General features: G+C 32.7%; 1 protein-coding gene across 6 annotated transcripts in view; it reads left to right on the top strand.

The window, feature by feature from the left end:
• LOC143235819 (kazrin-like) overlaps positions 1–13,276 on the top strand; it is a 134,695-nt gene that overhangs the window by 104,477 nt on the left and 16,942 nt on the right. For all 6 annotated transcript variants that reach the window (XM_076474013.1, XM_076474012.1, XM_076474017.1 and 3 more), the window contains exons 7-12: positions 2,028–2,240; positions 3,507–3,727; positions 4,206–4,318; positions 5,103–5,337; positions 6,345–6,446; positions 6,849–7,015. In XM_076474013.1, coding sequence (XP_076330128.1) covers positions 2,028–2,240; positions 3,507–3,727; positions 4,206–4,318; positions 5,103–5,337; positions 6,345–6,446; positions 6,849–7,015 — 1,051 coding nt within the window. The remainder of the gene's footprint in view (positions 1–2,027; positions 2,241–3,506; positions 3,728–4,205; positions 4,319–5,102; positions 5,338–6,344; positions 6,447–6,848; positions 7,016–13,276) is intronic.

The following is a 13,276-nucleotide window of genomic DNA, read 5'->3' as shown; positions in this document are numbered from 1 at the left end:
GTCATCCATTTTATGCAGAATAGTTGTTCTCAAAGTTGGGTGAGTTAAAACAGGATCAACCATGGATAATTATCTCAGTTAAGTGCCATTTAACGGATGTTGTAAGTTACGTGTAGTTAATAATAATAATTCTAGTGAGGAATGATAAGTGACGTGTTACATATATAATAATGGTCTTTTATTAACTAAAGATCGAGTTAGGATCGAACAAACCCTAGTGATTAATGTTTTCGCATCGTAAATTCGAGAGTTCACAGTTCGCGTCCGTTGTTGCATGAATTTGCTTCACATTTGGGGTTGTGGGTACGCTATAAGAGCAACCGATTCTCTGAGACAAGAGTAGCCTAAAAGTTGGCGGTGGGTGCTGTTGAGTAATTGCCTTCTCTCTAGTCACTCAGTTCATAGTTTAGGGCGGTATTGAATAGATAGCCATTTGTGTGGCATTCCACGAAAATTCTGAAACACATTTTCAAGTTAAAATTTAGTAACAAATTGCGTGTTACAACGATAATAGCAATAACAGTTAATTAAACTCTCGTGAAAATAACTAATGCTTTGTATACGTAAATACAATATATATTATGTAGTGTCTAGTTAACAGTAAGCTATGTGTTGCATACATAATAATATCAATCAAGTAATGTCTAGTTAACATAGTAAATTATATGTTGCATCACGTAACAACAACACTTTTATACTTAAACGGTCCTGAATACCTTTTGTCTATTGAGGGTGCACTTTAAGTTCTCTAAAACAGAATTTACTAACGATTAAAAAAAATAAAGAAAATATACCCCATCCTTCAAAACTGGAGGGCAGTTTCAACGTATTTCACTAGTCAGCCCTCATCCTACGTTTTGTTCATTCACCATGAAATTATTTCTTGTGATTTACCTTTTCATTAACACAAGTTTTCATTAACAAGTTATGTATGCCAGGCATAAGAAGGTTTGAAAATTACTGTTTCGTCTAGAAACCTGTTATTAACAAACAAAATCAGATTCAATTTTATCAACTTAAGTAAACATTATTATTAAGAATAATTACCATTGTACTTCAGATATTATTAAAAACAAACGACAAAAAACACCACGGTGATTCAACAGTAAACTTGAGATATTGTTATGTTAAAGATTGTATCAACCTCAGGGTTGAAACACCAGCGCAACGTCGATTTGTAGCCTTGCGCTGTAGAACATAAAAATTATGAAAGTAGTTTCTGCGGTTAAAACACCAGCGCAACGTCGATTTGTAGCCTTGCGCTGTAGAACATAAAAATTATGAAAGTAGTTTCTGGGGTTAAAACACCAGCGCAACGTCGATTTGTAGCCTTGCGCTGTAGAACATAGAAATTATGAAAGTAGTTTCTGCGGTTGAAACACCAGCGCAACGTCGATTTGTAGCCTTGCGCTGAAGAACATAGAAATTATGAAAGTAGTTTCTTCACGTATCTACAACAGTTTTTCTGTTTGATTTCGAATTTGTTTGCGAAAATTAGTGGTTTTTTACATTTCTGTAACGAATTGTGCTTTATAACAAAAACAAACAAATGAAAATCACTGTTTGCTAATTCCGGTGCATAGATGCATGTAGCTTATCAGTGGAAATAACTCGTATTTTAGTCGATTATTTGTGAGCGAAAAATAACGACACATTTGTGTTGGTCTCTTTAAAGACTGGGACTTCAGCACAAAGTTGTTTGTACTTTACATATAAAGATTAATCAACGAATGTTACTTTGTTAGTTTAAATAAAACAACTTCTAAACAATATTTAACACTGACTTGTGTTGAAATGTTCTAGTGTTTTCACGTTACGAATAACTAGAAACCGCTCTGAAAAAAAAAAGGTTCTACAGAAGATGTGTGACAGAGTTAAACTGAATTTACTAAGTATAATTGGCTTCATTAATTTATGAGTTATATTTTAGTTGTGATCTACGTAGTTAGTATTCAATGTTGGATAGCTGGCAGTAATGTTCATTGTGTTTCATGTTGCCATAAGATCATTCCTGGTTGTTTTCGCAGCCACTACTTCTGCCATGGGTATACAGCGACCGTGTCTTCCTGGGTTGTCTCATTCAGCCGAGGAAATATATATCAACAGCAGTGGGATCTCTGACGTTAGCTCTGGCAAGAAAAGCCGGAGAAGGAAGGATGGAAAAGGAACGTGGGGCTCAATATCTCGTATTTTTTCTAGAGGGCGCCACCGTAAAGGTGCAGATCCGAGTCTGTTTGACGGTATGTGTGTAGCATGTAGTTCAGTATTTTTCTAATTTGTTTAATATAATTATGTTATTAAACTGTTTATTGAAAACAAAATTTACCAAGTAATTATTGAAATATTATAACTTCATTAATCGTTTACAAAGTATATTTACAAATATCAACAACCCATTAATTCAGAACCCTGATACACGCCTTATAATGTTTTATCGCGGAAGATTTCTAGGTTTAATCTATCATAATAAAGTGCCCGACTGGGTAAAAAAGTGGTAGTGTAGAAAATAATCGAAACGGAAGGAGTTAATTTTAAACTTTCTTTCATTGACAAAATCACAAGTGTATACTAAGCTTTTTACTAGTGATTGACAAACGTGGCCAACTGTCAGTGAAGCGTTGTTAGGTTATAGGGAAAGTAGCATGCTTGGAAAAGTGGGACGAGTGGTTGATCTTTGGACTTAATGCTGAGAAACGATGTTCAAAATTATTTTTAGAAGTCGTCAACAATGTGTTAAGAGAACTTCGTTAAACAGATTTCTGAAAATCATGAATATTGAATTCAAACATTCAGTAACAGAAGAAGTATTTATAAAGTTAATTAGATTTAGAAAGTTGATGGTTTGCAACGTTGTTTCAAACTAGGATATTTCGAGCAATCAAATAAATATAATTTTTAGGCATTTTTTATTTTCCGTTTCTTTGGTTAAAAGAATGACGTAATTCCCACTCTTCCCTGCTTCATTTGACCATGACTATCACGTTTATATTTTTTCTTTTTCATTTTTTGACATGTAACAACATATCCTTCAGAAACAGGGATCGTTTTTTTTTATTGCTTCTCAGCAACTCAGTCATAAGCCTAAGGGCTTACGACACTTAAAAATTGGGTTTCAATACCAATAGTGGGAATAGCACAGATCATCCATAATTTTCTGTTCAACAACACTAAAATTTTTTTCTCTCCAAATTTAAATCTGATATTAACTTCCAGTATTTTTGGAAATAGTTCTTTACCTAACTGATGTTTTTCACTCTAAAGTTTTGGTCTTTTATAAATTTTAGTCTGAAAACCAGTGCTATTATTCTTATACTCTTCAAGGTGAAGTTAGTTATTTGGTGTTGAAATGCACTTTCAGTTCAAATATTTCTGTTTTTAGATCTATCAACAAAGGTTTCTGGCATCAGTAAAAGTAAAATTCCTTTCAAACTAGCCTATTCACTAAGTGTTATATAATTCCAGTCACTGTTGCAAAATTCTTAGTTAGTTATTTTGTTTGTCGTAAGGTGGTAGTGCTGGTCAGAGGTCATCATGGTCACCACAAAGTAGTCTTTGTGTTTGCCCATTGACAGAGGACAGCTACAATGAGAAATTAAAGTTGTTGGAGAAAGCCCAAGAAACTCCCATGGAAAACTGGAAAGCTGCTACTGTACTTTCCTGGTTAGAGATCTCTCTTGGAATGCCACAGTATGGTGCTAAATGTGCTGAAAATGTCAAGAGTGGAAAGGTAAGTTTAAATTGTTCATAAGTAATGTTTACAATTCATATGTTCACACAGTCAAGAAACAAATGCAATATCAAGTATGAAGGATAAATTGTACATTTTGAAATTACAATACTGATTTTGAGACAAACCATTCCAGTCTTATTAACATAAACTATCTAAGCATTAAAAGATTGGCTTTAAAATACTCCTATGATCTTGTTGTGAGGTTAACTTAGAGGTATACAGTATTCTAGCCCTTTGGTAAGCAACTTGATGTTTATCACAGGATATCTGGCTGGCTGGTTGTTTCAGAATAATAATATCCCCAAATCTCCATCAGATTATATTAACATTTAGATAGCATCTGTTCTTAATATTCAGAGAAAGGGTTGAGCTTTTATTGAAACTTTAAGCTCAAACATTGGGATTTCTTTTTCTAGGATTTCTTAAGTGATAAGTATAAATTGATTTTCAATTGACGTTGCTAAATTATTTACAGATTTTGCTAGAGTTGACTGATGGTGAACTGGAGGTTGGACTCAGAATCACTAACCCCATGCATCGTAGGAAATTACGGCTTGCAATTGAAGAGCATCGTAATCCTTCATTTTCGTAAGTATCTGTAAAGATAAGTTCTGTAACTCAATTAATGTAAAAAACCCTTGCTCTACTAATTTTGAAGGATTGTGTCACAGTATTAAAATACTTAAGAAACATTGAACTTGTTTTTGTATTTTAATACAAAATTAGTCAATTTTCTTGTGCTCTATGGGGATCAGGCCTTCAATTTGATCATTACATTTACTAAAGGATTTCGTTTCATATGTGTACAATGTTTTACAGACCATTTATTCTTGCTGTCCTGTGTCTAGTCTTTGGATTTTAGTAAATGAAGATGTTCTTTTCTGTGTGTTTCTAATGTGTCATTGTTTTATTTTCCTGAAGAGTGGCTAGATAATACATGCTTCCAGGACTATAGTCCTTCCCTAGTTTTTCTATTGTACTTAAGAAAAGTACCAGGTTTTATAATTACTTTTGAAATGAAAAAGTTTTTATCCATAAAAACAAATTAAGAGTGCAATGATACTGCCTCTCTTCTATCGTTTAAATTTGAATTAATAGTGGTAATTAGTTATGAGTGTGCTTTCAATGTTTTGTCATTTTTGTAGTTTAACCAAAAAGCTTTTAGTGCTGCCAGCATTATTGTGCTTAATCTTGTGTTTAACTTCCATAAGAAGTTTGTTTGAATGTTTTAATGTATTTAGTCCTTTTTCTAGTGCTTTCCTTTCACTCACTGAAAGTTACAAGCTGTGATTAATGAATTTTGCTATTTAATTTTCCATTTCTTTATAGAAGAAATATATATACTTTTTTTACTAATTCTTTTTTTCCACAGTTTGAATCCCAAAATCAGTCTTCTGACCCATGTTTGGGTAGTGGAAGAATGGTTACCAAGTTTAGGCTTAGCCATGTATAGTGAATCTTTTAAGTCACAGCTTGTAGATGGGAGGGTCTTAGATACACTCACCAAAAAAGATCTCGAAAAACATCTCCATGTGTGTCGGAAATTTCACCAAGTTAGCCTGATACATGCCATTCACTTACTACGTTTAGTAAAGTTTGATAAACAGGTATGTCATATTTGTTATAATGTTTAATGTTGCATATGATGTATTTTTATTCTTTTTTATACAAGAAAGTTTCATTTTTACTATTACTAATAGAAGTCATGAGCATACTAGTAAGTCATTATTGTTAAGGACTTGACATGTAATAGATTATGTGAGAACAACTTCCACAAGTTTCAAGCCAACTTGGCTAATAATTAATAAGTAAATGTGACTAATAATTTGATAAGCAAATTGCTTATTTTTCACTTGTTAATGTTATTTTAAGTTAATCCTTTCTGCCATTTTGTCTTGTTTATTAATATCTTCTTAGGGTTTTCTGCCCGATTTTACAAACTACATCAAATGAATGGCTTAATTTTATCTTAGTTTAATACTTTCTCTCATTTACTCTTCTTGAATAAAATTGTGTAGTCTGGTAGTAAAATCTCACAGAAAACTATCAGTTGTAAGAATATTAATTTGATTATTGTGTTGTGAATTTTTAATAGAGGTTTATTTGGAGAACACATTGTGTATAGAGCAAAAAATTACCTTGAGTGTAGGTTCATGTATGAAATGTAGAAGTAAACTGTTTAATTAGTTTTAATTAGCTAGTTGGATTAGTTTATTTTTACATTTACTTTTATTATCTATTTAAGTGTTACTGACAAACATTTCAGCATTATATTTTAGGTCCACATATAAATTATAAGCATTCTTTTCTTTAAACTTGATTTATAAGTTCTTTTTAAAATTTTAATCTACTACCAGTATTTATGGGATTGTGACTTTGGAATCAACCATTTTACTTGTTATAATGCTATGTTAGAAGAGATTTGCCCTTTTTATACATTTCACAGTATATTTGAATTCTTCAAGCATTGGATAATGATGATGATTTCTGATTTTATATAGAATTGTCTTGAAATCAAGTTATCTTGTGAAACATTCACCAAAGTACATGATAAAAAGTTATGCAACATTATCCTGACTGGGCAAGTTTATTGAGTTGTGTGTATATTCTACAGGTATTAACACAACGAAGGTCGCATTCTGAACGTATGGATCTTGACCCATTAGTATGGACCAATCAAAGGTTTATCAGATGGGTAAAGAGCATTGACTTGGCAGTAAGTCTATCTGTTTACTAAAAGTACTTTCATAAACAGTCTTACCATATAGACAATTGATTTCTTAGAGTTGATGATTTTAAGAGTGTTTACTTTAGATTATTTATTCCTCCACATTTAGACTGTTATTTACTTGTCATTGTATTCCATTTAGTGATCTTTTAATGTATTGTTTCTTTGTAGTTCCTACTGTTAAACACATAATTTAGTGGGGAGCTAAGTCATCTATAGTACTGATCTGTTTCATTGTTTTTAGATTATTGATTTGATTTTAAGCCTATACATAATGAGTTTTGAATGAGCAATAGAAAAAAAAAAAAAAAAAAAGTGCACTAACAACAATTCATTGTCAAGAATTAGACTTATTGTGAATTAAATTTTGTTTAATACTCTCTGGTATAGGAATATGCAGAAAACTTGCAAGATAGTGGAGTCCATGGTGCATTAGTTGTGCTGGAGCATTCTTTTTCTGCTGATACCATGGCTACAGCTCTGGGCATTCCAACTTCAAAGAACATTATACGGAGACACCTAACAACAGAATTGAATAACTTAATTCAGCCAGCAAGGTAGTTTGTCTTATTATATTAGATAAACTATATAAGTAATTTAATTTGGTCAGTGAGCCATGATTTTTTTTTTTTTTTTCCAACAGTAGGACTGTATAATTTTATTCTTCCAGCTGGAAATGTTAGAATAAAACCATGAGGAATGAAAGTTTTTGGAGACTGTTTAGAATGGCTTTCTTCACCAATTAGACAAGGAACCTACAAGAAACAATGCTGTTTTAGATTTATTAATTTTAAATATGGAAATGAATGAGAGGTATACATTAAGGAACATCTGGGTGTAAGTGATCATGATTCCATTAGATTTGATTTTTTGCTGCATATGGAGATAAGGAATAATGATATTTTGGTTACAAATTTCAGAAATGCAAATTTTGAAGGGATGTGACAAGAATTATCTGTTGTGAATTAGGCAGCTGAGTTATGTGGAGACACTGATCACATGTTGAAAATTCTTAAAGATAAATTTTTAAATATTTAAGGTAAATTCATTCTTTGTAGAAAGAAGAGAGTGGGTAGAAGTAAAACAAATCAGGTTGGCTCACAAAGAGTTTGAGAGAAAATTAGAGAAAATCGTAATAAATTTAAGAAATTTAAATTGGCTGGTACGTATGGTGCCTTAGATGATTATAGAATATTAATAAAGTTGGTGAAACAGTAAATTAGGGCATTGAAAAGGACTTATAAGAAAAGGTTAGCTGAAAATGTAAAAATTAATAAAGATTTATATAAATACATTAAAGGCAAACAAAATGTTAGAATGGGAGAAGAACCCTTTGGGATGAAAACAAAGGCTAGTATCTGGTGATGTGGGATAGCTGGGTTATTAAATTTTGGATTTTTTTCTTTGGTTTTCACTAAGGAAGAATTAAGCAGTATTCGAAATCTTGAAAAGGTGATAACTTGAAATGAGATCAAATGTGATGACTGCATTAATTCTGAAGTGGTTAAGAAAAAAAATTGGGAAGTTTGAAAAATGATAATGTTTCTGTACCAAATAATATTTCCCCAAGGGCTTTGGAGGAGGTTAGAGTTTGCATATATGAACCATTTACTACTATTTATGTCAGTCCTTAAATAGTGGGCAGATACCAATAGAGTGGAAGTTAGCTTATGAAACTCCTCTTTTCAAGAGAGGTGATAAGAAATTGTCTTGGTAATTACAGAACCATTAGTCTTGCATCAGTTATGGGAAAAGTTTCAGAAAGTCTGATAAAACATGCTTTGAAAATTCATTTTATAGGATAGTCAACATGGTTTCTCTATGGGGAAAATATTGTTCTATAAATCTTTTGACATTATTGACTTTATGTAAATGAGAGTAGAGGTGTAGGTTTGGTATATTTGGACTTTTAGGAATCATATGACAACTTTCCACATAAAAGGCTTGTAAAAATGTTATCAATGTAGGTATGGGAGATAAATTACCAAATTTGGTAGAAGAGTGGTTAGATAGAAGAAAACAGTGTTGTTATAAATATAACTTGGTTAAAATGGATTAATGTCACAACTTTGGGAACCTCGGGACTCAGTCTTATGACCTTTGCTCTTTTTGATTTACATCAATGACAGATTAAGGGAATGGTCAATAAATTACTTAACTTTGCAGATGATATTTAGGTCTTGGGTGATGCTAGCTGTGAAGAGAATACTGCTGCATTACAAAGGGATTTAAATAATTTACAGAGGTGGGCAAATTAATGGTACATAGGTTTTAATTGTAATAAATGTAAGATAATGCTGCATATAGGGTATCAAAATTTGGATGGAAGTAACCTTAAAAATGTTATGGAAGAATCTTGGTGTACTAGTCAATCAGTCTTTAAAGCCATCCAAGTAGTGTGCTGTTGCTAGTGGTAGAACAAACAAGATTTTAGGTTGTACCTACATAAATATTGAATACACATCTAAATATTTTATAATTTCATTGTACAAGTCACTGGTTAGACCATATTTGGAATATTGTACTCAGTCATAGGCTCCTTACCTTAGGATAGACATCAAATTGTTAGAAATGATTCAGAGAATAATTACTAGAAAGGTGCCTCGAATGAAGCGGTTATCATTGGAGGAGAGGCCGAAATCTTTTATCTAGAAAAAAAGAGTTATGAACAGCGGCATGTTTAGGTAAGGGCTAGATTGGGCTCAGCCCCAGGGCCCATGGTCTTAATGGGGGCCTATTGATAATTTTATTCTATGTAAAATTACATGGGATGTAGGGCCCACAAAAATTATTAGCTCCTGGGCCCACACAACTGGTTATGAGGGGGATCTGACTGAGGTGTTTGAGATTGTATCATCTTTTTTCATATTTAACAGGGAGAGTGGTAGTACTAAGGTACACAATTATAAATTTTGGCAGGGTAGGAGTCATCTTCAGCTGAGAGCTTTATTTTTTTGATAGGGTGACCAACCTTTGGAATGGGTTGCCTTCAGCTGTTGTAGAGGCAGTGAATTTAGAAAAAAGCTTTAAGTATATGAATGATAAGGACTGGCTTTAAGTTTTTATTTTTTTTAAAGTTAACTTAGTTTACAGTGTCAAACAGCTGAAGTATACCAATATGCTTCATGTTGACACAAGCTTGAAACCATTGCATGCTGCTTCTCTGATGTCAGTTTTAAGTCTAGTAAAATTACCCAATGCTGTGTTACTATATTGTATTCAGATGTAACATGTTGCATTTTGATGTTACTCATTGTCTAATAACTGTACAGCATTTTCTTATTGTATTCTTGTCAGATATGATCTGTTGCAAGAGGATGTTTCAAGATACAGTTATATCTATTTGTTGTTTTGTTCCAGCTATTAAGTGGAATAATTAAATTTATTCTATACGTTAATGTGCGTGTGAAGCTAGCATCATTTGTAAATGTGGTCTACAAATTTGATAGACTGGACTCTGAATTATTTTTACTAGGTAATTTAAAACAAACTGCAAATTAAAGAATATTATGACAACTTGTTTCAGCAGTGGGAATATTTTGTTGAAAATGAAATATAACTGACTAAACTTTTAACTTTCATTCCAGTTTATCACAAGCATACACAGTGAGATATAAAAACCTTCTAGGAAGCCAAGAAAAATGAGATAAATCCCTGTCACATTCTTCTAATTTTTTTTACTGGAGAAGTAATGTAAGAGACCTACTATTTAAAGAAAAATTAAATCATAAATAAATCTGATTGAAGACAAGTTGATGAAGATATTGGAAATGCACAGAGAAACATTACAACCAGTTGCATATTTTCAATGATACTGCATTTACTGACAGTAAACCAGCCTTTGGAGAATTTAAAAAAAATAGTGTTTTAGTCAATATAAAAATATTTGACTCTCATCCATTTCTAGTACAAGTGTATAATCACTGTAGTTTTGAAATAATAATGACACAAGGTGTTATTTACAGGAGATAAGTCATTGTTAACAATAGTGACTGTGAAAGTACTGATTATGTGTGCCATCTGTGGTAATTATTTTTAGATGCACATTTTTCATGATGATTTCAATATTTTTTATATGTTTTGATTACTGTTATACATGTATGTGTGTGTGTGTGTAAGTTTGATAAACCAAAGCCACTGGCCAGGATACACAACTTATTACAACAATAACATTGAAGAAACGTGAAAAGGCTACAGTGAAAATATTGAAGAAATACAAGGTGACTTAATTATAGACATTAATAAAATAAAGATAGACAGACATCTATGAGACAGAAAGTAACATCAATAGCAGAGTAAAATACTTGATAATGAATTATTAAATACAAAGATTAAACAAGTCTCACCTCTTTCTGTATCAGCTCAAGAGTTCCAACCTAAAATGCAATCTACTACAAAATATAGAATAGAAAAACCTATTGGTCTACACCTATTACCATTACTGCTTTGCTGTCTATTAATGAAGAACATTTTTGAACTATTCCAGCCATGACAATGCCAGATTAGTTTCCAGAATTTAGGTGGCCATGCTCAACATTGGCCAATTGAGAAACTAATGGATTTTGATGGGAATATATCATAGTAGACATACTAAGGTCAGTTAGAAAATAATTCCATACTGAATGGGTAGAATAATGAAAAATAAACTATTCATCTTGCTGCCTACTTAAATGTTTAGCTTTGGCAACATTAACTAAACATCTTGCTGGAATCTATAAAAATTACCAAACATTAGTAGCTACTTTATAAAACTGGTTTGGAGTGACACACCAGAAGGAAATATTTGCAGCAAAGTTTCTGGACAGAGTATGGAAGAAAGAAAAGATCTGAACCAAACTTATGAAAGTTTTGAATGGCTTGTTCAGTGTTCTTATTTGGATGTTTCTTGTGAAATGAAAAATTTGTTGGCATGTGATCACTGTATGGGCACCATAACAGGCAAAAATACAAGAAATAGGCTAAAATAAAGTAGATGTACATCCATAAAGGAAGCTCTGCATTTGGCAGTGGGAATAGAATCCAATAAGGTCACAGATAAACAACTAAACACCATCTCAGGGTTATGAGATAATCAGGTCAAGTAATATTGAAAACCTTAATCCACATTTAAAGATTAGTCAGACAACTAATTACACAGGATGAAAGAAATATACCATAGATTGTAAGCGTTTCAATGTGTTTTGAATAACTTGTTGCCAAGAACTGCAGCCACAGGCTTGTAAGGAATAACTCCCAAAGGATACCATAAAGAGGGAAGTGTTATAGATGTGGGAAACATCTTGGCCATTACAGGTATGTCTGTGAGGAATCAATGCCTTTAAGACAACAAGGAGACAATGCATCATTGATGAATTTTGAAGCCCAACTGGATCAAAGGAACAATAAAGTATAAATGAGACATTGAGTAATAGGAATTAGCTGGATATATGGGGAAAAGCTTGGCAGAAAATACTCCTACCTGCTTCAAGTGAGTTAAAGTTTATTGTTTAAAGAAACTAGTTTATGAGTCTATGGGTTTATTGATAGGAAGCCTTGCAGTACGTTGGTCAACACTGGTTCTACAGGTGCAACAGTTCAACTTGATTTGATATTCAAGGATTGGGAGTTCCAGATATGAAGAAAGGAGTGATCAGGAACTTCCTGTGCACTCCATTGCTATTATTACACCACAAGTTAAACTTTCTATAACAAAAAGGAGAGCAGTTATTGTACCACCAAGAAGTGAAATAATCATAGAAGGATTTGTTAAAAAGTAAACTTTTCTTTAATGACCAGGTTATATATAACCAAGCACTTCATTGTGTCTTGATGGATTAATGGTTGGCAAAATTATTGTGGACTTGATGAATAAGAATGTCCTCCTTAGGTTTATGAATGTGACAAATGTTGTTTTGAATTAAGCACAAAGCTACACAATGGGCTATCTGTGCTCTGCCCACCACTAGTATCAAAACCTGGTTTTTAGTGTTGTAAGTCTGCAGACATACTGCTGAACCACTGGAGGGCTATGAATGGGACAAACTATAAATTTTGAGCCAAATTGGGATGGGACACTACAAGATTCAAAACTTGTCGTACTTCCACTTCAAAGAACACCAGTAATAGTCATCTTTGGGGAAAGATGTAGAAAGTCTGACATCAAACCATCACATAAGGAAAATTTACCTCTGATTAATGATGTTGATTACATATCTTATTCATGAAATATCAAGATGCTGTGTCCAGTGGATTTTATATATTAGGCCAAACAAGTAAAATATTTTAAAATATTGATACTGGAGATGAAGCCTCAGTATGTCAGCTAGCCAGGTGACGTTCACTTGCCAACATGTTGAGATTTTTAAAGAGATAGATGCTATTAAGAAACAAGGAATGATGGAACTAAGAACTAGGCCTTGAGCATCACCTATTGTATTTATGAAGAAGAAGAAGAATGAATTCACAATGTTTTGCTTGGATGGTCAAAAGGTGAATGAAGCTATAAAGAAGGGTTCCTGCTCACAGCCAAAGATTGAATCTACTTAGGCTGTATCTGAATCAAAATAGTTTTCAGAACTGGACCTTCAGAATGAATATTGGAAAGTACAACTCAACAAAACAAGTTGAGGAGAGGCAGCCTTTTGTATAGGAAGTGGATTGTGGCAGGTTTACACATTATCACTTGAATTATGTGCTATTGCTGCTTCTATTATGTTGCAACAATTATAATTAATGAAGTGTACTGTGTCTGAACTATCCTGGAACATTGCACTTGTATACTTGGATAACATAATAGCATGTGGGAAGACTTTTGATAATGTTTATGAAGGTCTAAGGAA

This window comes from Tachypleus tridentatus, chromosome 12 (assembly GCF_004210375.1).
Source record: "Tachypleus tridentatus isolate NWPU-2018 chromosome 12, ASM421037v1, whole genome shotgun sequence".
Lineage (NCBI taxonomy): Eukaryota > Metazoa > Arthropoda > Merostomata > Xiphosura > Limulidae > Tachypleus > Tachypleus tridentatus.
The sequence above is the reverse complement of the archived record's forward strand: the minus strand, read 5'-3'. Positions and strand labels throughout refer to the sequence as shown.